This window comes from Dendrobium catenatum, unplaced genomic scaffold (assembly GCF_001605985.2).
Source record: "Dendrobium catenatum unplaced genomic scaffold, ASM160598v2 fragScaff_scaffold_348, whole genome shotgun sequence".
NCBI classification, from domain to species: Eukaryota; Viridiplantae; Streptophyta; class Magnoliopsida; order Asparagales; family Orchidaceae; genus Dendrobium; species Dendrobium catenatum.
The window spans coordinates 404292-423727 of NW_021318810.1; the positions used below are offsets into that span (position 1 = coordinate 404292).

General features: G+C 34.6%; 1 protein-coding gene across 5 annotated transcripts; it reads right to left on the reverse strand.

The window, feature by feature from the left end:
- Nucleotides 1-214: 214 nt before the first annotated feature.
- LOC110109838 (calcineurin B-like protein 1) lies at nucleotides 215-18786 on the reverse strand. Of its 5 annotated transcripts, none has more exons than XM_028693734.1 (9): nucleotides 18451-18786; nucleotides 18094-18240; nucleotides 17370-17418; nucleotides 15651-15733; nucleotides 12434-12493; nucleotides 6652-6894; nucleotides 5611-5691; nucleotides 5389-5501; nucleotides 215-638 (listed from the first exon to the last, which is right to left on the reverse strand). In XM_028693734.1, exons 2-9 carry the CDS (start codon nucleotides 18127-18129, stop codon nucleotides 575-577), a joined length of 729 nt encoding a protein of 242 aa, XP_028549567.1. In that variant the 5' UTR covers nucleotides 18130-18240; nucleotides 18451-18786; the 3' UTR covers nucleotides 215-574. The 5 variants fall into 5 exon arrangements, with proteins under 5 accessions (XP_028549567.1, XP_020696716.1, XP_028549566.1 ...); XM_020841057.2 differs by lacking the exon at nucleotides 17370-17418 and having other exon boundaries at nucleotides 6652-6704; nucleotides 6786-6894; nucleotides 18451-18778; XM_028693733.1 differs by lacking the exons at nucleotides 18094-18240; nucleotides 18451-18786 and adding an exon at nucleotides 17558-17832 and having other exon boundaries at nucleotides 6652-6704; nucleotides 6786-6894.
- Between the last annotated feature and the right edge of the window lie 650 nt (nucleotides 18787-19436).

Genomic DNA, 19436 nt, shown 5'->3' on the forward strand with positions numbered 1-19436 from the left:
CTTTAGGCCTACTGGAGGTAAAATCAAATAGTGATACGACAAAATCAAATAATGAAAAGATCAGCATGTAGCGGAAAAGCCTTCGGAGGCAAAATCCTTCGTGGCAAAATCAAATCATGAAAAGTCCAACAAGTAGGGAAAAAGCCTTCGAACAAACTCGAAATAAAAATAGAGAAAGACTTGGAAAAAACATCTTTTTTTAAGAACAATGTTCTTGACATCATCAACTTTAATATTCTTTCTCAGCGTTTTTGGAAATTATCAAGTAACAACTTTTTTACCCATAAAATACATCATGATCTGAGAAAAATAATTATTGCTTAATTATATATCTATTTGTATATACTTTTTTTTAATCACTCTTTTTTGAATAATGAAAAGGATAGAAAGAAGAAAGAAAATAGTCACTACTTCACATTTCTCATATTAAAAAAAAAAAAAAAAAAAACTGTTTGATGAGACATTGATATTTCAATAACCCAAATGACGGTAAGAAAATGAGCCAAAATCTGAATCCATGAGGTCTTTACATCGCCAGCCAATGCAAACCAGACCAGAGCAGCCAATGTAGTCATCAAGTGGCTATATCATCAACCTCAGAATTAAACACAAAACTAGGAAATGTGGTTGTTATGTCCCTGCATGCATCATTACAATAAAATGCACCATCAGTAGATTGCAGACAAAAGGAGAGCTTTAATAATGAGAAAAGAGTAATGAAACCAATTCTAACTAACAAATTTCAAAATATCCTCGGTTTCTTTTTAGAAACTGTACAGCAGATGATGGAATGCGTCAACAAGAATAATCAATAACTCAAAACAAGTTACAACATTATTATTTGTTAGGAAGCATGAATCAAACTGGGATTAGAAATTAGAATTAGGTCAGTCAACGCAAAATTTAAGTCAATGGGTGAATATCAACCACTAAGTCTTTGTTTGGGACGGTTTTTTTTCTGCTTCTTAAAACAGCTTTTTAATAAAGAAATTTTAATTTTTGTAATAGCAAGCTGCTTTAAGAACTAATAAGAAAGTCGTTCCAAACGAAGCCTAAGACTTCGTTTGGGACGGCTTTCTTACTGCTTCTTAAAACAGCTTTTTAGTATAAAAAATTAATTTTTATACTAAAAAACTGTTTTAAGAAGTAGTAAGAAAGCCGTCCCAAACAAAACCTAAATCTCTCTCCATTAACATATTTTTCAACTATCTAGCTTGAGATCAAACTCAAAGTAATACATTCCTTTAACATCATTTCATATAAATAACATATAACAAGAAGAAAATGTATAGTGAGTTGAAGATAATTTGGGCTGTGCATCATCCGAGCATCTTGATTCATCGCTCACATTAATTGTCAGAGTATAGCAGCAAATACTGAATCATTTTTCAGAAGCTAAAGTTAAAAATTAATAATATTTATTAAGTGTCTATCAAATTTAATGCTAAATTTGGGTGAATACTCGTAAGGAAATATAAAGAAAAAGGCCTATTAGTCGAACATTTCTGACGGAATTTGAATAAGGAATGAGGTGTCATCCTGTAACTAGTCGATGAAAAAGAAAAAAAAAAAAGTGATCATCTTTAGACACTTCAATTCAGCTTAAAATGCTTCCGAAGCTCTAACAATCCTCAACATTGAATAATATGCGCAAAGGAATTCTAAAAGCCTTAAACTTTGTGACAGAAAAGCCTATGAAAAACATAGATGCCATAATGATTGCGCGTTGATGCGTAAATTTCATTTTGAAGAGCTTTTCCTTTAAACCTATCAGGCTTTTTTGCCTTTTTAGTCTCTGTTAATTATATTTATTTGCAAAAAATATTCAAAGGTTTTTCAGAGGCTTACTTGCATGTAATCGAGATGCAATTGAAGGCTTCGCCAGCTACTCCTAGGGCTGATTGGAAAGGGAAGAAAGTTCACGAGGAGGATAATGAAGTGGAGAGTGTTTTCCTTCAAGAATCACATGAAGGATACTATGAGTTCTTGTGATGCCTTTCAGCCTCACAAATGCCCCTGCCACTTTCCAGTCACTTATGAACAGAGTGTTCCAGCCATACCTCCGAAGGTTTGTCCTAGTATTTTTTGATGATATTTTGATATTTAGCAGGATAGAGGCAGAACGTTGAGAGCACTTGAAGATTGTCATGGAGAAATTAAGTGAGTATCAGCTGTTTTCCAATTGGAAAAGTGCACCTTCCCGAAGTTAAAGACGATGATGAAAATTTGAAAAAAGATAATACTCCCTTTAAAGACGACGATGACTAGTGTACCTGTGCTACCACTTCCATATTTTAGGAGACCCTTTGTAGTAGAGACGAAGGCATCAAGTTATGGGCTAGGAGAAGTAATCATGCAAGATCACAAGCCTATTGCATAATTCAACCAGGTGCTCACAACTAGGGCAATGCGCAAATCGGTGTATGAGCGGGAGTTAATGGCGATCGTCTTGGCTATTCAGAAATGACGTCCTTATCTGCTAGAGAGACATTGCATAGCAAGACAAATTAGAGAAGCCTTAAGTTTTAGTTGGAGTAGTGGATGCTCACTGAGGAGTACCAAAAATGGCTATCCAAGTTACTTGGATATGATTTTGAGATTCAATGTCGGCCAATACTAGAAAATAAGGCAACATATGCCTTGTCCAGGAGAGGCGAGAAACCTCCGATTTTGTCAGTACCATTGATGGTAGATTGGGAGGCATTAAGACATGAGAATGAGCAGAATGAAGAGTTGAGAAATATCAGGGAGGAGTTGCTGTAGGATCCAGACAAATATTGTACCATGGGAGGTTTATGTTACCTCAAACCTCGAGGTATATTCCCAAACTACTGCAAGAGTTCCATGGCAGTGTGATAGGAGGGCACTCTGGAGTTCAAAAGGCATATAGTCCACTATCAGCGAAGTTATATTGGATAGGGATGCATCACAATGTAGAGAATTGGGTAGCCAAATATGATGTGTGTCAAAGGCATAAGTACTTAGCCATGACGCCAGCAGGGTTATTATAACCCTTAGCCATATCGAAGAGGGTGTGGGAGGAAGTGACAATGGACTTCATCAAAGGGCTACCACGATCGAAAGGATTTTTGGTGATCGTGGTAGTAGTGGACCGTCTAAGCAAATATGCATATTTCATCCCTCTGAAGTACCCTTACACCACAGTTACAGTGGCTACTATTTTCATTCAAAAAGTGATACGTTTGCATGGATTCCCAAAAACCATTGTGTAAGACAGGGATAAGGTGTTCCTTAGCCACCTTTGGAAGGAGCTATTTTGTTTATAGGGGAAGGTATTGAAGCAAAGTACAGTCTACCACCCTCAGACAGATGGTCAGATAGAAGTGGTCAACCGGAGTGTAGAGACCTACTTGAGATGCTTTGTATCAAACACACCAAAGAGTTGGGCTAGGTGGATTGCGTGGATAGAATATTGGTACAACACTTTGTACCACTCAGCAGCAAAGACCATTCCCTTCAGGATTCTCTATGGGAGAGACCCATCTCACTTGATTCATTACAGGGGCAGCACTCCACCAGTGTCCGGTGTAGAGCAGTACTTAGAGGAGAGGGGCAGGGTACTAGCAGAGCTTAAGGAGCATTTGTTGAGAGCCCAATTGATCATGAAAATGAAGGCGGATAGGCAGAAGAGAGGTAAATTTTGAACCAAGAGACAGTTTATTGAAAACTGAGGCCCTACAGATAGAAAACATTAGACAGGAGGAATAAAAAAACTATCCCCATGATATTTTGGGCCTTATGCGAACTTGTAGTGCATAGGAGCAGCAGCCTATCGATTAAAGCTACCACCATCCTCAACTTTGCACCCAATCTTTCATGTATCACAGCTGAGGAAGGCGATAGGGTAACATGCACCATCATCATAACCCCCAACTTTGACAGAAGACATGGAGGTTATGTTAGAACCCTTAGAAATAGCAGGTGTGCACAAGGGGGAGACAGGGACACAGGAGGTGCTAATTATGTGGAAAGACCTGCCAGAGCATGATGCCACTTGGAAGTCATACGAGATAATCAAGAGACAATTCCCAACCTTCCACCTTGAGGACAAGATATATTTTTGGGAGAGGAGTATTGTTACGATCAGTCCAGTAGGGTCGATCCTGTAGTCGACCAAGCAGCAAGGGGGCCGACCTGCTACAAGGGGCGGATCATTAGAAATTTCATCCCCCCCTGTGGGGCCCAGCAAACCAATTATTCCATATGCTAGAAGGAGGATTAAGGAATTAATGAAGGGAATTTGAATTCAAAATAGGGAGGGAATTAATTAAGGCAAGAGAGGTCTTTTAGGGCTAAATTGGGGGGAAGAGTAGGGGCTTATATAGGGATTATTATTTTATATTAAGGTTATGTTTTGATTGAGTTTTTCTGGTGTATTTTTTCAGTGAGGGCTTCCTAGTGGCGTATAGGTTGATCGGGAGAGACAATCTACCTCTCTAATTGTAGATCACTTATATCCTTTGTTTCTTGATAAGTTATTAATCAAAATCAGTCAATTATTCCTCCCAAATCTGCTGTTTTTGCTGTTTTTCTGTGAATTTCCTGCTATTACTTGTTGAATTTGACTCCAAGGCGTATCATATTCCAAGGGATTTCTAGGTTGGTTTGGCGTTGTCTTGTGCATGTTTACAATTTGCTGAATTATTTTGCTCTTAGTGGCATTTGACTTTCATCTGCGAGCTGCTTGTTTACCTTATTTGGAACTATTTAAATATATTTTACCCTGTAGACTCTTCTCGTGTCATCCCTAAAAACTAGCTACAACATTATAAGTCTACTTCACCTGCAAAAAGTCAACAGTATTCAAGTCAAAAATATTTTCTGAAATGGATGTCCATCATATTGAAACCTCACTTATAAATTAGTACACTGGTCGCGTTCAGGTGGTAACTGTTTCACAGGTTCCAGTTTTAAGCTATAATAATATGTTTTTACAAATCTGTATTTTCAGTAGTAATTGTATTTCTTCACCAAAATGAAATCAGTCTATAGATGCTTGCATAAATTAGCCAGAAATGTCTCTGGAAAATTACATGCTTTATCATTTGACAACTTAAATCTTTTTCTAAGATTATATTCTAAGATTCTATATAACATTTAGCAGGTTTTTTCATCAGCATTCCACAAAGGAAAAACTTCAACTGGTATTTCCTTACCAAACCCACCACTAATTGGGTGTTCTTTCCACTTCTTTTTATTTTACTCTAAAGCAAGATGTCCACATCGTACATGACTTATTTCAAAGACACCGCAACTTCCATAAGTACAATAATCATCACAACTGCAAGATGCATGAGTCGGACATCCCTAGAATCTAAATGAAATTGACAGAAGCTTCCCGCCTTTACTTATGGGGATTGAACTTACTTGAGATATTGAAGAGTCATAATCTTCATCAATGATGGGTTGCGAGAAACAAAATTTTGCCAATCTGATTTATCTATTCTTCCATCATGATTCACATCCGAGTCAACAAATGTCTGTTCAAAATGCAGAAGATTTCTAAATGAAGAGATGATTCATCAATGGAAAATAAATTGCAAAGTATATGGCTAATAAAGTTAGAAGCATTAGTCGCCAAAAACAGACCTTGTCTAATATGAGCTCAACAGTTTCATCTGATAATTTCATGTCAGACTCAGAAAGAAGCGCAATTAACATCTGTTTTACCTGCAAAATTAGATCATTCTATTTCATATAGGCAATCAAAATCAAATAAAAATAAACTTGAATAAATAAGACGAGGAAAACTAACAAAAAATGGCATGTGACGAAGCAAGACAAATATTATCTATTATTAAGTTATATTGCATGTTCCAATTCCAATATTATCTATTAAATTCCCAAGACCTAAAAATGTATTTCATCATCTTTGAAACTACTTATGCCCCTCTTAAGTCTCATAGTCAACAGCTAAATCAATATTCTTTGTTTGAAATTTGAATTTCGCTTAACACTTTTTTTTTGTTTAAGTAATTGATGCATGGAACAACGGATGACTAAAGATTATGCAAGATATTCGACAATTGCTAAAGTTGCATTTCGATTCTGCTATAATAAATCTGGTAAAATTTAAATCATCAAACTGCTTATCCAGCAACATGTTGCATCTTAATTACCCTGCACTCATTCCCACAGAGGAAGTGTCTATCACATTTTTGTGCAAATCTGTTTGCAAACTTCAAACAAATTAGCTTTGGACAAACAATCTTCTTAACCCTTCCATCTAAATTCCATCTCCCTCCCAGCACACAACTTCTAGCCTTCTTTGTAGATACCCGAACAACTCAAGTTATTTTCTACAATCTTTTATTAGATAGTTGCCACTTTCCTACTGTCTAATATAATAATTTCACTTCTTCATTTTATCACATATCCATCTCAACATTTTCATTTCAATCATCTTAAAATTGGCTATGAATGACTTCTTTATTGCCCAAAATTAGAATCCACAACATTCTGATCTAATTATAGTTATAAAATATATCTATAATTATTGTATTTTTATTCATACAAAAAGAAATAAGATATCTATTCAAGAAAAGACATGAAATCCACGTCAATGTAAAAATGTAAACTTTCTGAATATCATAAAGAACAGGCAAGTTGATTGAAGCATTTCCAATTCACCTCTTTCCTCTCAATAAAACCATTACCATCCAAATCATAAAGCTTGAATGAAACTGCAAAATTAAATAACAGATTAGAAACAGGAATGAAGCAGCATCCAATGATGTAAGGAAAGGCTAATGATACCAACTTACAGTTAATTTTATCCTCTAGGGGAGCATTTGGGTGAAATACATTTAGTGATCGAACAAAGTCGCCAAAATCAATAACACCCTTTTGCTTCACATCAAATAGGTCAAATATCTGCATAATAGGCATTTAATATTAGTTAATGCATTAAATGTCGCAAAAAATAGTCCAAAACAAGTATCAAATCTATACGCTTGATTCAGATTAAAAACTTCAATATATGCTAAATATATTGAGAAAGACTTGATTATAAAATATTAGAAATGATTTTTCTTTATTAGATTTAGATGAGAATTTGACTCTTAACATGATACAATGGAGAAAAAGGATTCATGTAGCTGACCCCAAATAATGGGATAAAAATTTGTTGTTGTTGTTGTATATGATAAATAAAAGGTAACAAATAAAAATACCGAGACTTCACAAAGCTGAACATATGTATAAAGTTGGGCCAACTACCATGCATAGGAAATTTTTATTCTAATGTACCGAGCATACCAATAAAAAGCACATATTCTGATGTGTACAAAAATGAATGACATCAACTTTGGATTTGAATGTTCTATAAATCATTAAAGCTGATATTAAGTAATATATACAAAATATTTTGAAAAACTTCAATGCTAGCATCACTATCACTATCACACCGCAGCAATTTCACATACCAGTCTTGGAAACCATTATTTGCTATTCTGTTCAAGTGTTGTACTTAGGGTGAACTGTAGAATTGGTAAACCCTTCATTAAAAACATGTTAATTAGCTCTACTATTTGCCTTCTAATATTTCACACATGTTACTTGTACGCCTCTTTATAAATATGTTTATCTAAACTCTAATCCATTTGCCGAAGGAATCCATAAAGTTCTTAGAAAAAGCTTCAAAATGACATCAAGGCACACAAATACTTCAAACCTCACACAATCCAAGTCAAAGACGGCTTATCCAATTATGGTATGCACAAAGTGTTGGGATTATCAAGTGATGGAATTTTCAAGAATATAAAATCACAAGCTGTTGACCACAGGCAGCCAACATCAGAGCAAGCCACTATATAACGATCACAGAGCAGCCAACATCACATCATCCTTGCAACAATATATATATATATATCAACTCAATTGTTCAAATATAACGACTTAATTGTCCCTTTCACCCACGATCCTTAACACATGACTTCCACATCAATTCTCGTAGCACTGCATATTGTCGTTCAACTCATAATATAAGGGATGATCATGCTTCCCAAATATCTCGATGAATCCTCGCAGTGTTGCAGTCCACATCACCAAGGAAAGAGGGAAAGAAACCACAATTGTAGAACTCCATGTCATAGCCATGGATCAAAAAGCCAATCTTCTCTCACTTGCACATTCTCAATATCACACTCTTTCTCGCTCACATTCTCACTTTGGTAATCCTCTAGCCGTGATTTTCCCTCCGAGGCCTCACTCACATGTCTTACCTACCTTCTGCACCTTGCCCTTATCACACTAACTCATCCTTCCCTAAGCTTCCTCTCCAAGGTCCATCCAGCTCCCAATCTATTCCACTCTTCTCTCGGTAAAACTTGTATAGAAAACTGGAATCATCTCCCCTCTCTCTATATCTCTTATGTGTTCTATGGGATTCATGCCCAACTCTCAATTTCCCCCCAAATGAACTTGGCACTTGACCCGATCTAACAACAATATCCATGCCTTTTGACTTCATCATTTGATCTTCTGCCTTTTAAACTCCTCTACACACATTAGCATAGATATAAATTTAGTATTATCTATCAAAAAACACCTCGTCCGCAAATGAAGAGTAGAACAAGTACTCAATCTTCGATTTGGCTAAATTAAAAGCCAGCATGGTCAATCTTGGACTTGGTTGTGTTTTGAAGATTAACCCTTTTATTGTTAATCTTTGATCTGGCATGAGGACTCAGCTCTCTTCGTTGATTTTTGGTCCAAACAAGGAGTGTTCATTTGCTAAGGATCAGGCATGAACAAAATTTCTATGCGTCTCTAAAATCATTGTCAAATGACGATCATCGTGATCATTGAGCGAAACTAAGGTAGTTGATGCATTTGATCGCTCTTATCACACGTGGAGGAGAATTGGTTGTCATTGTCATAAAAATATAACAATAAAAATAAGAAAATAAAATAATCTATAATAAAAAAATATACCAAATAATAATAATTCCAAAAAAGGAAAAATATAATCACTGAAGATCTATTAATATTTGTTCTGACTAAAATAAATACCTATGTCATTAATCTTTAATCAGATCCAGTTTCGAAGATCACCCCTCTGCGTTTGATCTTTGTTCTAGCACAAGGACTTTCCTCCATTTGTTGATCTTTGTTCTAGCACAAGGTCTTTCCTCCATTTGTTGATCTTTGGTCCAGATTAGAGAATGATTGCTCTCTTGTCAACAAATTATGTCAATGAAACTTAACGTAGTTTTTTGGGTTATCATCAAGAGGTGCATGATGGAATCATCATGTAACTTTGATATTATCAGCATGCTCAAGACATTGTTATAATTATTGGTGAAACTAATCTTCATTAAAGTCATCAAAATTTCCAAGCAGAAAGTGAACAAAAACAAAACCCAAAAATTTCTGACCTGCAAAATAGCAAGACATGCAATTATAATGATCTAAACCAAGTAGGAAAACATAAGATTTGAATAATTTGTTAAAAGAGAAAATTATCCAATGCAACACATCAAAAGATATGTTGGATGCAACGAGCACTTATCTAAAATGTGCACATATGCAACAACCGTCTATTCAACATTTCACCTTGGTTGAAAAAAAAAAAAGCATTCAAAGTTGGGAAAGGCCCACTGTTTTAATAACAAAAGATTATTTCATCCAAGTCCATTACAAATAATCTCACAAATTTATTAATCAGGTTCCCTAACCTATATGATGAGGTTATAAGACTTACCAATCAAGTTGCCTTGCCTAAAGAGCAAGGTTGTAAGGCCCACCCGCCATTCAGATCGCCATGCCGAGAGGGCAAGATTGTAAGACCCATCATATGAATCATCTTGTCTAAAAGACAAATTATATGGCCCGTTTTTAGAGGTTATTCTAAATTATACAAACTAGATGTATGTTAGGCTCTTCTTAAACATGCAATTATAAGTCCCAATCAATTAGGACACTCTATCAGCTAGCACTGTAGGTCCCAAAACTCTCATCAAAGTTTAGAATGATAATTAAAATTAAGTCCTCTATATGAGCCTTTCCAAGGATAGAAGCCTCAACCCCATTCACTGGGTCGGCATAAGGCCAAAAAACCAATTAAATCAAAACTTGGGTCATTCCAAAGATGTAAGTACCAACCCAAAATCTAGAGCATCTTTTCCATCAATCACTTTTAAAACTAAAACCAGCATCCACCTTAAATGCACTTATTTGAGTCAAACTGAAACTAGTAAGTAGTTGTGTCATGGCATAGTTTTAAGCTCTTGTTAGTCATGCTAGGTACCTTAAACCACAAGTGGTCATGTTATGCATCTCTAAAATATTCAATAAAAATTATATGAAAAGCCATTAACCAATGAACGAGTTGATGCTTATCTCGAAAGCACGCAAAAGAGCATTTTCAACATGTATATATACTTGCACTTTGGCAATCCATGATTGCTATTTATGCTTGCTAGATGTTATAGCTCAAAGTCCTCTAACATTGGCAAAACAAATTCATTAGCATACTAGATATGAGAAAACCAAGGGAATCTAATTAGATTTTCCTCCATCAAACCCTCAATAATTAAATTCCAACATAAATATTATATGTAAGATTAAAATTTGAGTCTAAACAACCTCCTTAATTGAGAATACTTCTTATGAAAGAGATGGATAACTAACTCTGAGGGTTTGCACTCATTAGAAGTTTTGAACCACGATCTAAATTAACAATGGCCTAGCATAAAAAGAAATATGTTTAAACTAAACTAATATATCTCAAGAAAAACGATTACTAAGTTCTCTCATCACAACAAGAATACTCAATAGTAGCCGTTCCTGAGCGATCGAATTTCTAGCGACTCCGCAAGAAAAATTATCTGAATGTTACATTGCTATTATTGTTATTGAGGCTGCTCAAATAGAGCCTCGCTACTTTTAAGACTTTCAATTGCCATGGCCTGGAAGACAAAGAAGAGAGATTTCAAGTAACTAAATATACACCTGTTAGCACTCAGCAATTCTACAATCAACCATGTAGCTCTCCTAAAGTTATATTTTGATACCAAAAAGGCATAACATTAAGGCTTCCTCCTCCAACACATTATTAGTGAGTAGGAGATACTATAACGACAATACTACAGAACATTCTAAGGACATAGATCATATGATGGTTAAGGTTGTTCTTAGGTCGAACATTTTTTTTTTAATTTTTTTTAATTTATTTTTTATTTTGTATTTTTTATGTTCTTTAGGTCGAACATACACACAAACAAACTCGCCTATAGGGTTTATGACCATTCAAAAGGATGAAATATAGCTTTTACTTCACAAGGAGAGGGACAGTCTCAAGATAGCTAGGGCTAGCCGTTAAAAAAAATTGAACCATCCCAACATTACGAGGGAATGGAATGAAGCTAATTATCCTTGTAAGACTAAAATTATTACAAAAACAAAAGCATCATAAACTATGTGTTATGGACCAAGAGATAAATCAGTCATATGCTTGACTCCTTAAAATGAACAACAACATGAACAAACTTTTAGTAAGCTCAATCTGATAAGCAACAGTTAGATGTCAGCTGTCAACTTCTAATCCCCAGGTTTCACTAATTCGAAATCAAAGTAAATAGTACTCAGGCTACTCATCCAAATGCTCCAAGAAGACCACTCACTTATAACAGCATAACCCAAAATTAACTTCACACATCTATTTCTTTCTGAAGAGCCAGAAGAGAATTAAAAAAAAAAATTAGACTTCAATGATCGCAAAAAATAAGAATGCTATAAATTAGCTCAGGATTCACTAATTATTATTTCATGGTTCACCGCATATCTACCAAATAGATTAACTTTTTGAAAAGAAATTTTTGTTTGTATAAAAAATATGCTTAGAAATTTACCAATTTACATAAGCAACTTCTTTATGATTTCATAAACATATCGGGTGGGAATATGATTATATTTTACTTCATTCAGCACAATAGAAGAACAACATAAATACAATTGTACAAAATACAGCTAAAAATTAGTTATTTTATCATTTCCACATATGAGGATTTGACTCCCATATTCATTTCAATTAATAAAACATGAAAATGAAAGCTTCTTCCATTGCATGTAACCTGAGTACAAAAGTAAATGCGAGAGTACAAAAGTAAATGGGCATATAATGAGTGGCAACATACAGTGATTTGAAAACAGCTATCAACCAGTAAACCAAAGGTTACAACCAGACGAGAGATACTTTCTAAAGCTTAAGAGTACATTTTACATGCCAATTCTGGATTAAAAAACCAGGCATAACACAGTTGCGAAAATGCAACCATTATAAAATGCACTTTACAAAACAGAAAGTGAGACGAAATGGAAATATTGAGATGCATCAATAAAGATTTACTAGATAAATCTGCAAAATTATTCACTTAAATGAGTATAAGAGAGAATGGGAAATGTATCATACCCGGTTTGCAAAGAGATTTTCTTTCTTACTATTCTTAAATAAAGCAAGCTGAAATTCTTCCTGCATTAAAGGTTACATGAATAATTGTTAAAAATGATTTGGAAAGAAATATTTAACTCAAATAACACTCAATATAAATGAATACAAAATGAGAATTCACAAAGCCAACCCCAAGAAATCAGGATAAGGCTAACAATGATTGTGATCAAGTGAATAATTGAATTAAAAGAAATTTGAACAAACATATACTTTAATCATTTGTGCTATATTGTAGAACAGGGTGATAAGATTTAGAATATAAAAAATGGGCTATAATTAAAGGCAAGTATGAATTTCTGACTATAACAAAAGATAACAATGTTAAATATCCAGCAGCCTGTAAGGAAATCATTAGACATAAAATAAATTATTTAAACAAAGTTGTTTTTATGTACGCAAATAAAAAATTCTTCAAAGATAATAAGAAATGTTATTGAAGATGATTTTAACCTGTTAAGTGCTACATTTTTTCTGAATAAAATACCCAAAAAATTATGAATAAGTACAAGAACCCAAACAGCCATATTTTTCCTACAATAATCTTCCACAGCCACATTCAGATTAAATTCATAGCAAATCCTAAACCTATTCCTGGAAATCCTCAACCAACTCCAATTCAAAATTAAAGCCAAAGAATTGACCATCTCAACATTCCAAACGATGCATTGACTAGGTCCTTAATGATCGTGAGCAACGCCATGCAACTAGCCCTCCAAGAATCATCAAAAAGCAGTAATCAGAACAAGGTGCCTTCTTCTGCCGTGCATCTGACTGGATCACAAATTATAGACAAATCAAAGATGAGGAAAAAACAGAGAGGAAAATAAAAACCTTTCTTCTTCTACAAGAAATCAATAACCATCTGCTGCTAAAGGGGTCCTATTTTTTAAAACATCAAGTCAATATCAAGACTCGATTGTGTATTGTGATCAGCCTTAAAGCGTTCCTTTCAGCTTGTAGATTTTACCATTAGACAATCTCATCCTCACACTTACTGGAAGTACCATTCACATTTTAATGATTCAAAAATGGAGAACTTTGGAATGTATTATAACTTTCACCTCTGGAGTAGAGTTTTTTTAGAAATGGAATTAATACCAAATACATACACAGAAAATTAATTTTGATTTCAGTCTTTTTCTATTTTTTGTTCGGGTAAGTTTAGATCATGTTATAAAGTTTAAAATTTATAAGCAAATTAGAAATTAGAAAACAATCTATTAGCAATTAGTAATGAATTTACTAGCAATTTATAGTTCTTTATTATTTATTTTATCCAGAAGTAAGATAATTCAAAGAACGGCAAACAGCTTATGACGTGAATTTAATTTTTATTGTAGACGTACATCTTTCTTTTCTATCTAATTCTAAGATATTGAGCCTCGAGCAACTCAAAGACTTGAAGCCCTTGAAAGAGAACTAATCAACACGTTCAAGTATGAGCCTTGTTAACCTGTTAATTGTTTTCTCAGCCAATTCTCTTTAGTTCTATCCACATTTTTTGTCTTGTTTATCTTCTTTATAATATTTTGTATCTTTTTCATGGTGGTGATGCAAATGTTTGGTCATGGTTGTATAACTTCGGTGGTTTTAAAATGCTGGTCACCAACACTTGGACAAATAGTTTTGCATGTACCCTCTTCTATTTGGATTTAGAACTCCACTTATCCGAGTAATTGAAACCATAATAGGGTCCGTTAAGGCCTCTGGGAACTTTCATGTTGAGATTCTTCCATCCTCCCCTTCATAGTTACTTCAGTATGCTCCGGACACTAAAGCTTTTATAGCCCATTCGTTTGAGTCTGCGCCTTTCTGTGCATGCACTAGTGGAAATCTAGGTGATGAGGACATCGAAGATCAATGGCTACGATCGTGTCTATTTATTTTGATGTATTTTATTTGTTATTTGTACTTTTCCATTTCTACCCTCACTTGAGGGCTTTGTTTTATGTTTGCCCTAGGGGCAATTGTGTCTTTTTTTATTTTCCTTCATGTATTGGCTATTTAAGCCCTCCCCTTCCTCTTGGAAAGGGACTATGATATTTATTGAAGATGATATAGAAATTCAAAGACAAACCACTGAAGAAGCTAATCATATCATTCCTTCTATTGAATAGTTGAAACTTTATGTGCTAGACAATTTATGTTTATGCTTTTGTTGTTGTACTAAACATTTAATGCTTACTTATATTTTGATATTATAAGCTACAAGGCTACAAATGATGTTGTTGTCATTTTTTTTGTAATTTCAAATATTATGTTTTGATTGCTTTCTTAATTTTTATGTATGATTTATAAATTATGATGCCGTGTCCGCGCCGTACCCGTATCATGTATTTTTAAGAATTGACGTGTCCCGTATCCGTATCGTGTCGTATCCGTGTCGCCGTATCCATATCGGTGCAACATAGATGAGAATTAACCTAAGCTAAGTACCACTTAATATTTATCTTATCGTTCAATTCCGCATAAGATCTTACTTATTATTGCCTCTAAATCTAAGCGTGCAAACTTCATTAAGCAAATCACCTTCGCATGGATTTTGTATCACATCACTAGGCCATCTGTAAGATGGCATTCAGAGTTGGCCTTTGCACTTTTCGTAAGTATTACCCTTTCATCTCAAGGAAATTCAGCCTCTGTTTTGAACACCCCCACAGAATAAAGCAACCAAACAAACATGAAATTTAATTGAATTTGGTTTCTAATTAGATTCAAACATGGATATGACGATTATATTCTTTTTCACTTATTTCAGAAGAAAGACAAATGTAATGTAAAAAAAAAAAAGTATTCCAATCAAGCAGACAAAATCAAAGCTCTCCACACAAAAATGTGTCTGCCTTGCGATTGTTTGCAAAAGATGCAGATGATATGGGTCATTTGCCTCTACATAAACAACATTACTGTATGAAAAGATGTCTTCAAAACAAGCGCTATATCAAGTCAGAATCAAGCAAAACCTAGAGGAAAGATGAAATTTTGCAGCAAGACAGCCAGAAACTTCTATACGCTATATGACAAACACATAATTTTATAACTCTTCCACATAAAAGCATACAATAAATAGGCCTAAAAAGGAAAAATTGCAGATCTTGCATAACCCACTCAAGTGACTTACAAACTCATCAAGAAGGAAATAATAAAACACAAATTCATAAGTTTGTTTTATATTTACCTTGTTTATCAACCCATCATCAACCACAGAGCGACTGATGCTCTTAAACAGCTCAAAAAGTGCCTCCACTTCACTAACACTAACTGCAAATTTAAGTTATGATCACTATCAGCAAAGCCACAAACCGAAGGATTACAAGATTAATCATAAAGAAGATGGTAATTTTTTAATACTGTAAGTTGATATTTAATTTTCCTTTATAAATCATATCCAATACTAAAACAGAAATGCAAAAAATTGCATGGCCAATAGTGGGATCGAAAACAGCTAATCTGTAACTTTCTAAAAGGGCATTCCAAAAAGAAAACATCATTGCCTCAGTAATATGCCAGGTTCCCATAGCATAGAATATGTACTAGGTGCTTCACAAATATCAACTCATACAAATTCCATTCTAAAATTCAACATTTTCAGACTCTACCCGCCTCTAGCCTGGTTTGTTGAGAGCTTTGGCCCCAATCACAACGTATAGGGTGTGTTTGTGCTTCAGCATTCCAAAAAAAATCAATCGTTTACAATGACCCTAGTCGCAAGTTCTGCAAAACAAAAGGTTACTCAATCTCTTCATATGCAAGCTTAAAATCATCATTTGAATTATAAGCCTCAATCCTAACCTTACAGGAACACCCACAAAAAAAAAAAACTAATAGAAAAGCAAATAAAACTAAAGGATGCTGCATGCCTGCATTAGGCCGGAACCTTAAACGCTGAAGCATCACATTATTCAGCCGGAATTTGGTCTTCTGACAAACTAGTACAAAAACTAGCAAAACTAGGAATTATTTTTTTGACTTCATAGTCTATGCAATTTTTCTAATCTAATTATCAATGCAATGCCTGTATATTGCCTACTAAACTCAAGCCAGGATATGAGGCCCACTTGGCAATCTGTATAGACGAGGGGGAGCCCAGGCCTGTCGGGCATGACCTATCTAGAACATCAATAATTAAAGACAGCCAATTCAAGGGTCATATCAATCATGCCAAACAGAAACATTAAATCAGGTTCTTACTGCAAAAAACTAAACGAGTTTATTCATCAGACTATATCTCTAAGAATCATTACCGAAAGAAAAAAAAATTAAAGAAAAGAGGCTAGAGCAAGAAACTTAGACGCCTACTTCCCTGTTCCAGTCAAAGAATATTGATCTTCTCATCAACCAAATCAACAAATCCAACCTTGTTACCAGGACCCACTAAGCTGTTTGTAAGATTTGTACAAATTTCCGCACAAGGAGTTGTCAAATATATATGTAAAATGGGAAGTTGCTAAGGAACAACATTAAGATTTAAAAATAAAAAGGCCTAAAAAGAAAACATCACTTGATTCTTCTCATAGTTTAAACAAGACCGCCACACAAATTATGATCTCCATTTGACTTGATCTCTTGATAAAATTTGAAATGCTTAGGAATCAGTTAAAACTGAAGCTCACTTATGACTAGATAACTGAAAAACAAAGATGAGCTACAACATTGAGCCTTCTCAAACTTTACTAAAAGCCTGACGCATTATAATGATTCTTAAAGTTACCTGATCATAATTATGATTTACAAGCTGCACCCCAAATATCAAGCTGTTAATTGCAATTTATCAAAACGAAAAGATTACATTTAAGGTCTTAGAGTTATTACATTCAAGTCAAGCCTTAATGTATGATTCATACATCGAACTTTGTTGAGGAATAGAAATAAGCAGTATTCAAACCAGAAAAATTACCTCCTTTAAAAAGTCCAATTGCAACAAAAAAAGAAGCATTTGCAACTCCCTGAAATTCAAATTCAACAAAATACTAAACTATCAATACCTAAAAAAGGAAACATCACAGTAATTCATCTTCCTAACATCTGTGTTAGATAATATGCTATAAATTCGAAGCCAAGTGAACTTCCAGTCAAGAACTTCACTAAGCTTGAGCGCAGCACTTGTTTATCAGAAGTATCCACATCAAGCTTCCAAAAATGTTCGTTTTGAATGCACGAAAACAAAGTCTCAATACGGTTGCAGTCCTGTGTAGTGACTACCATATGAAAACCATAGCACAATAAAAAACAATAACAAGCAAACAAATATAATAATCCTATTTGAATGGTACAAATAATTCATGAATTATAATAAATGTTAGAGAAAATGGAGGCAATAATAAGCATTTTCCCGTGAATAACTCTAATTTTAAGGACATGTCTTTTCAGATTTAGTACTACCTTTACAAAAAAAAATTAGTTTAGTTTAGCAAACAAAACTATTTGTTCCAACAAACATAAAAGCCGCCATGGCACCAAACCCTACAAAAAGTAGGGCACGATTTCTGCTCTTAAATTCACCTGTGTATGAAAGAAATAACAATTTGCAAAATCCACTTGTCAGAAAGCAAACAATAAAAACAAAATAAATCATCTAAATTTAAAAATTAATAAATAAAAAAAAACAATCGGAGAATTACATGACGTCTGTGAGGCGAGGAGAACGGGGTCCTCATAACCGGGGAACTGCCTTCTAGACTTCGAGTGAAAGCAGCCCATTTAAGTCCGCAATCCGCCAAAACCACGCCCTAGTCTCCCAAATCACAAGCCAACCCCACCATCTCCATCTATAAATCACAAGCAGACAAGCAGTCACAAGCCCGCACTCATCCTCAATAGCAAAAATCACTCTGGTCATTAATACTATCAGGAGATCAGGAGAATCCGACGAACAAACAATATTGGGGACCGAGCAATTAAAATAAAGGAATTAAAAATTCTGATCGAAATTGTAGATCAATTAAACGATTAGAGAACCATCAATCAAAAGCCCTAACCTGCGCGGGAAAGAGAGAGAGCAAAATGGAACCCGCCGGACGGAATCCACACGGAACTCGCCGAGGAAGGCCGCGGACGCGAAGCAATACTATATATCTAAAGGTGGAAGAAGGCTGCGACAAGAAAGGAGGGCAGTATCAACGGCCAAGATCGGCACGGCGAAGGGCGAAGCGAACGGCGGTGCCGTGATGCGGTTTTCTCGGTCACCGAGAGCGCGGAACGAAATAAACTCCACCTCTCCGACGCTGCCACGTAGGCTTTTAAAGATTCTTCTGTTCAACTGAGCTCAGGGAACAAATAAGCGGTTCTTTGTTTTATAAAGCTTCGTAGCACCTGCGTTTATGAACCCTATGCGGTCGATAGAATTGAAAACAAGAACTGGCGAATTTAAAATTAAAAATATTTTTGACCAACCGAATAAAATGAATCTTACATCATCATCATATTCAGAAAATAATTTAAATTGTTATTCTTAACATTGATTTATTTTTAACCATTACTATAACATATGTAAAATAAATAGAAATATTAATTTAAAGATTAAAATCTTGTTTGAAATTTTCTTTTAATATTAAAAATGGCTTTTTGCATTTAAAAAACAAATTAGTTTAGACCAAAAAACAAAAAAAAGATTGTTTTAAGTTTTTTTTTTTTTTAATAATATTTGCTTTCATTCCTCACCCCTGATTCTATCATAATGCTCACCCCTCAATGATACAAGTGCATAAGCTATTTTTGTTGGTGTAATCGACAATGGAGGAATATGAGATGTAAAAGCTCAAATTCTTAGCTATCGAGATATTGTTTGTTTTGGTCTAAGGGCCTCATTATTTGTCAAGTTGGTATAACTTCCTAGGAGGTCGCCCATCTCATGATTTCTTCAGGATGAGCATGCTTAACTGCGGAGTTTCTCAATGAAATTCTAACAATTATAACTGTGATGATAGTGGCTGGCGATAGTTTTAGCTATCGAATGTAAAGTAGA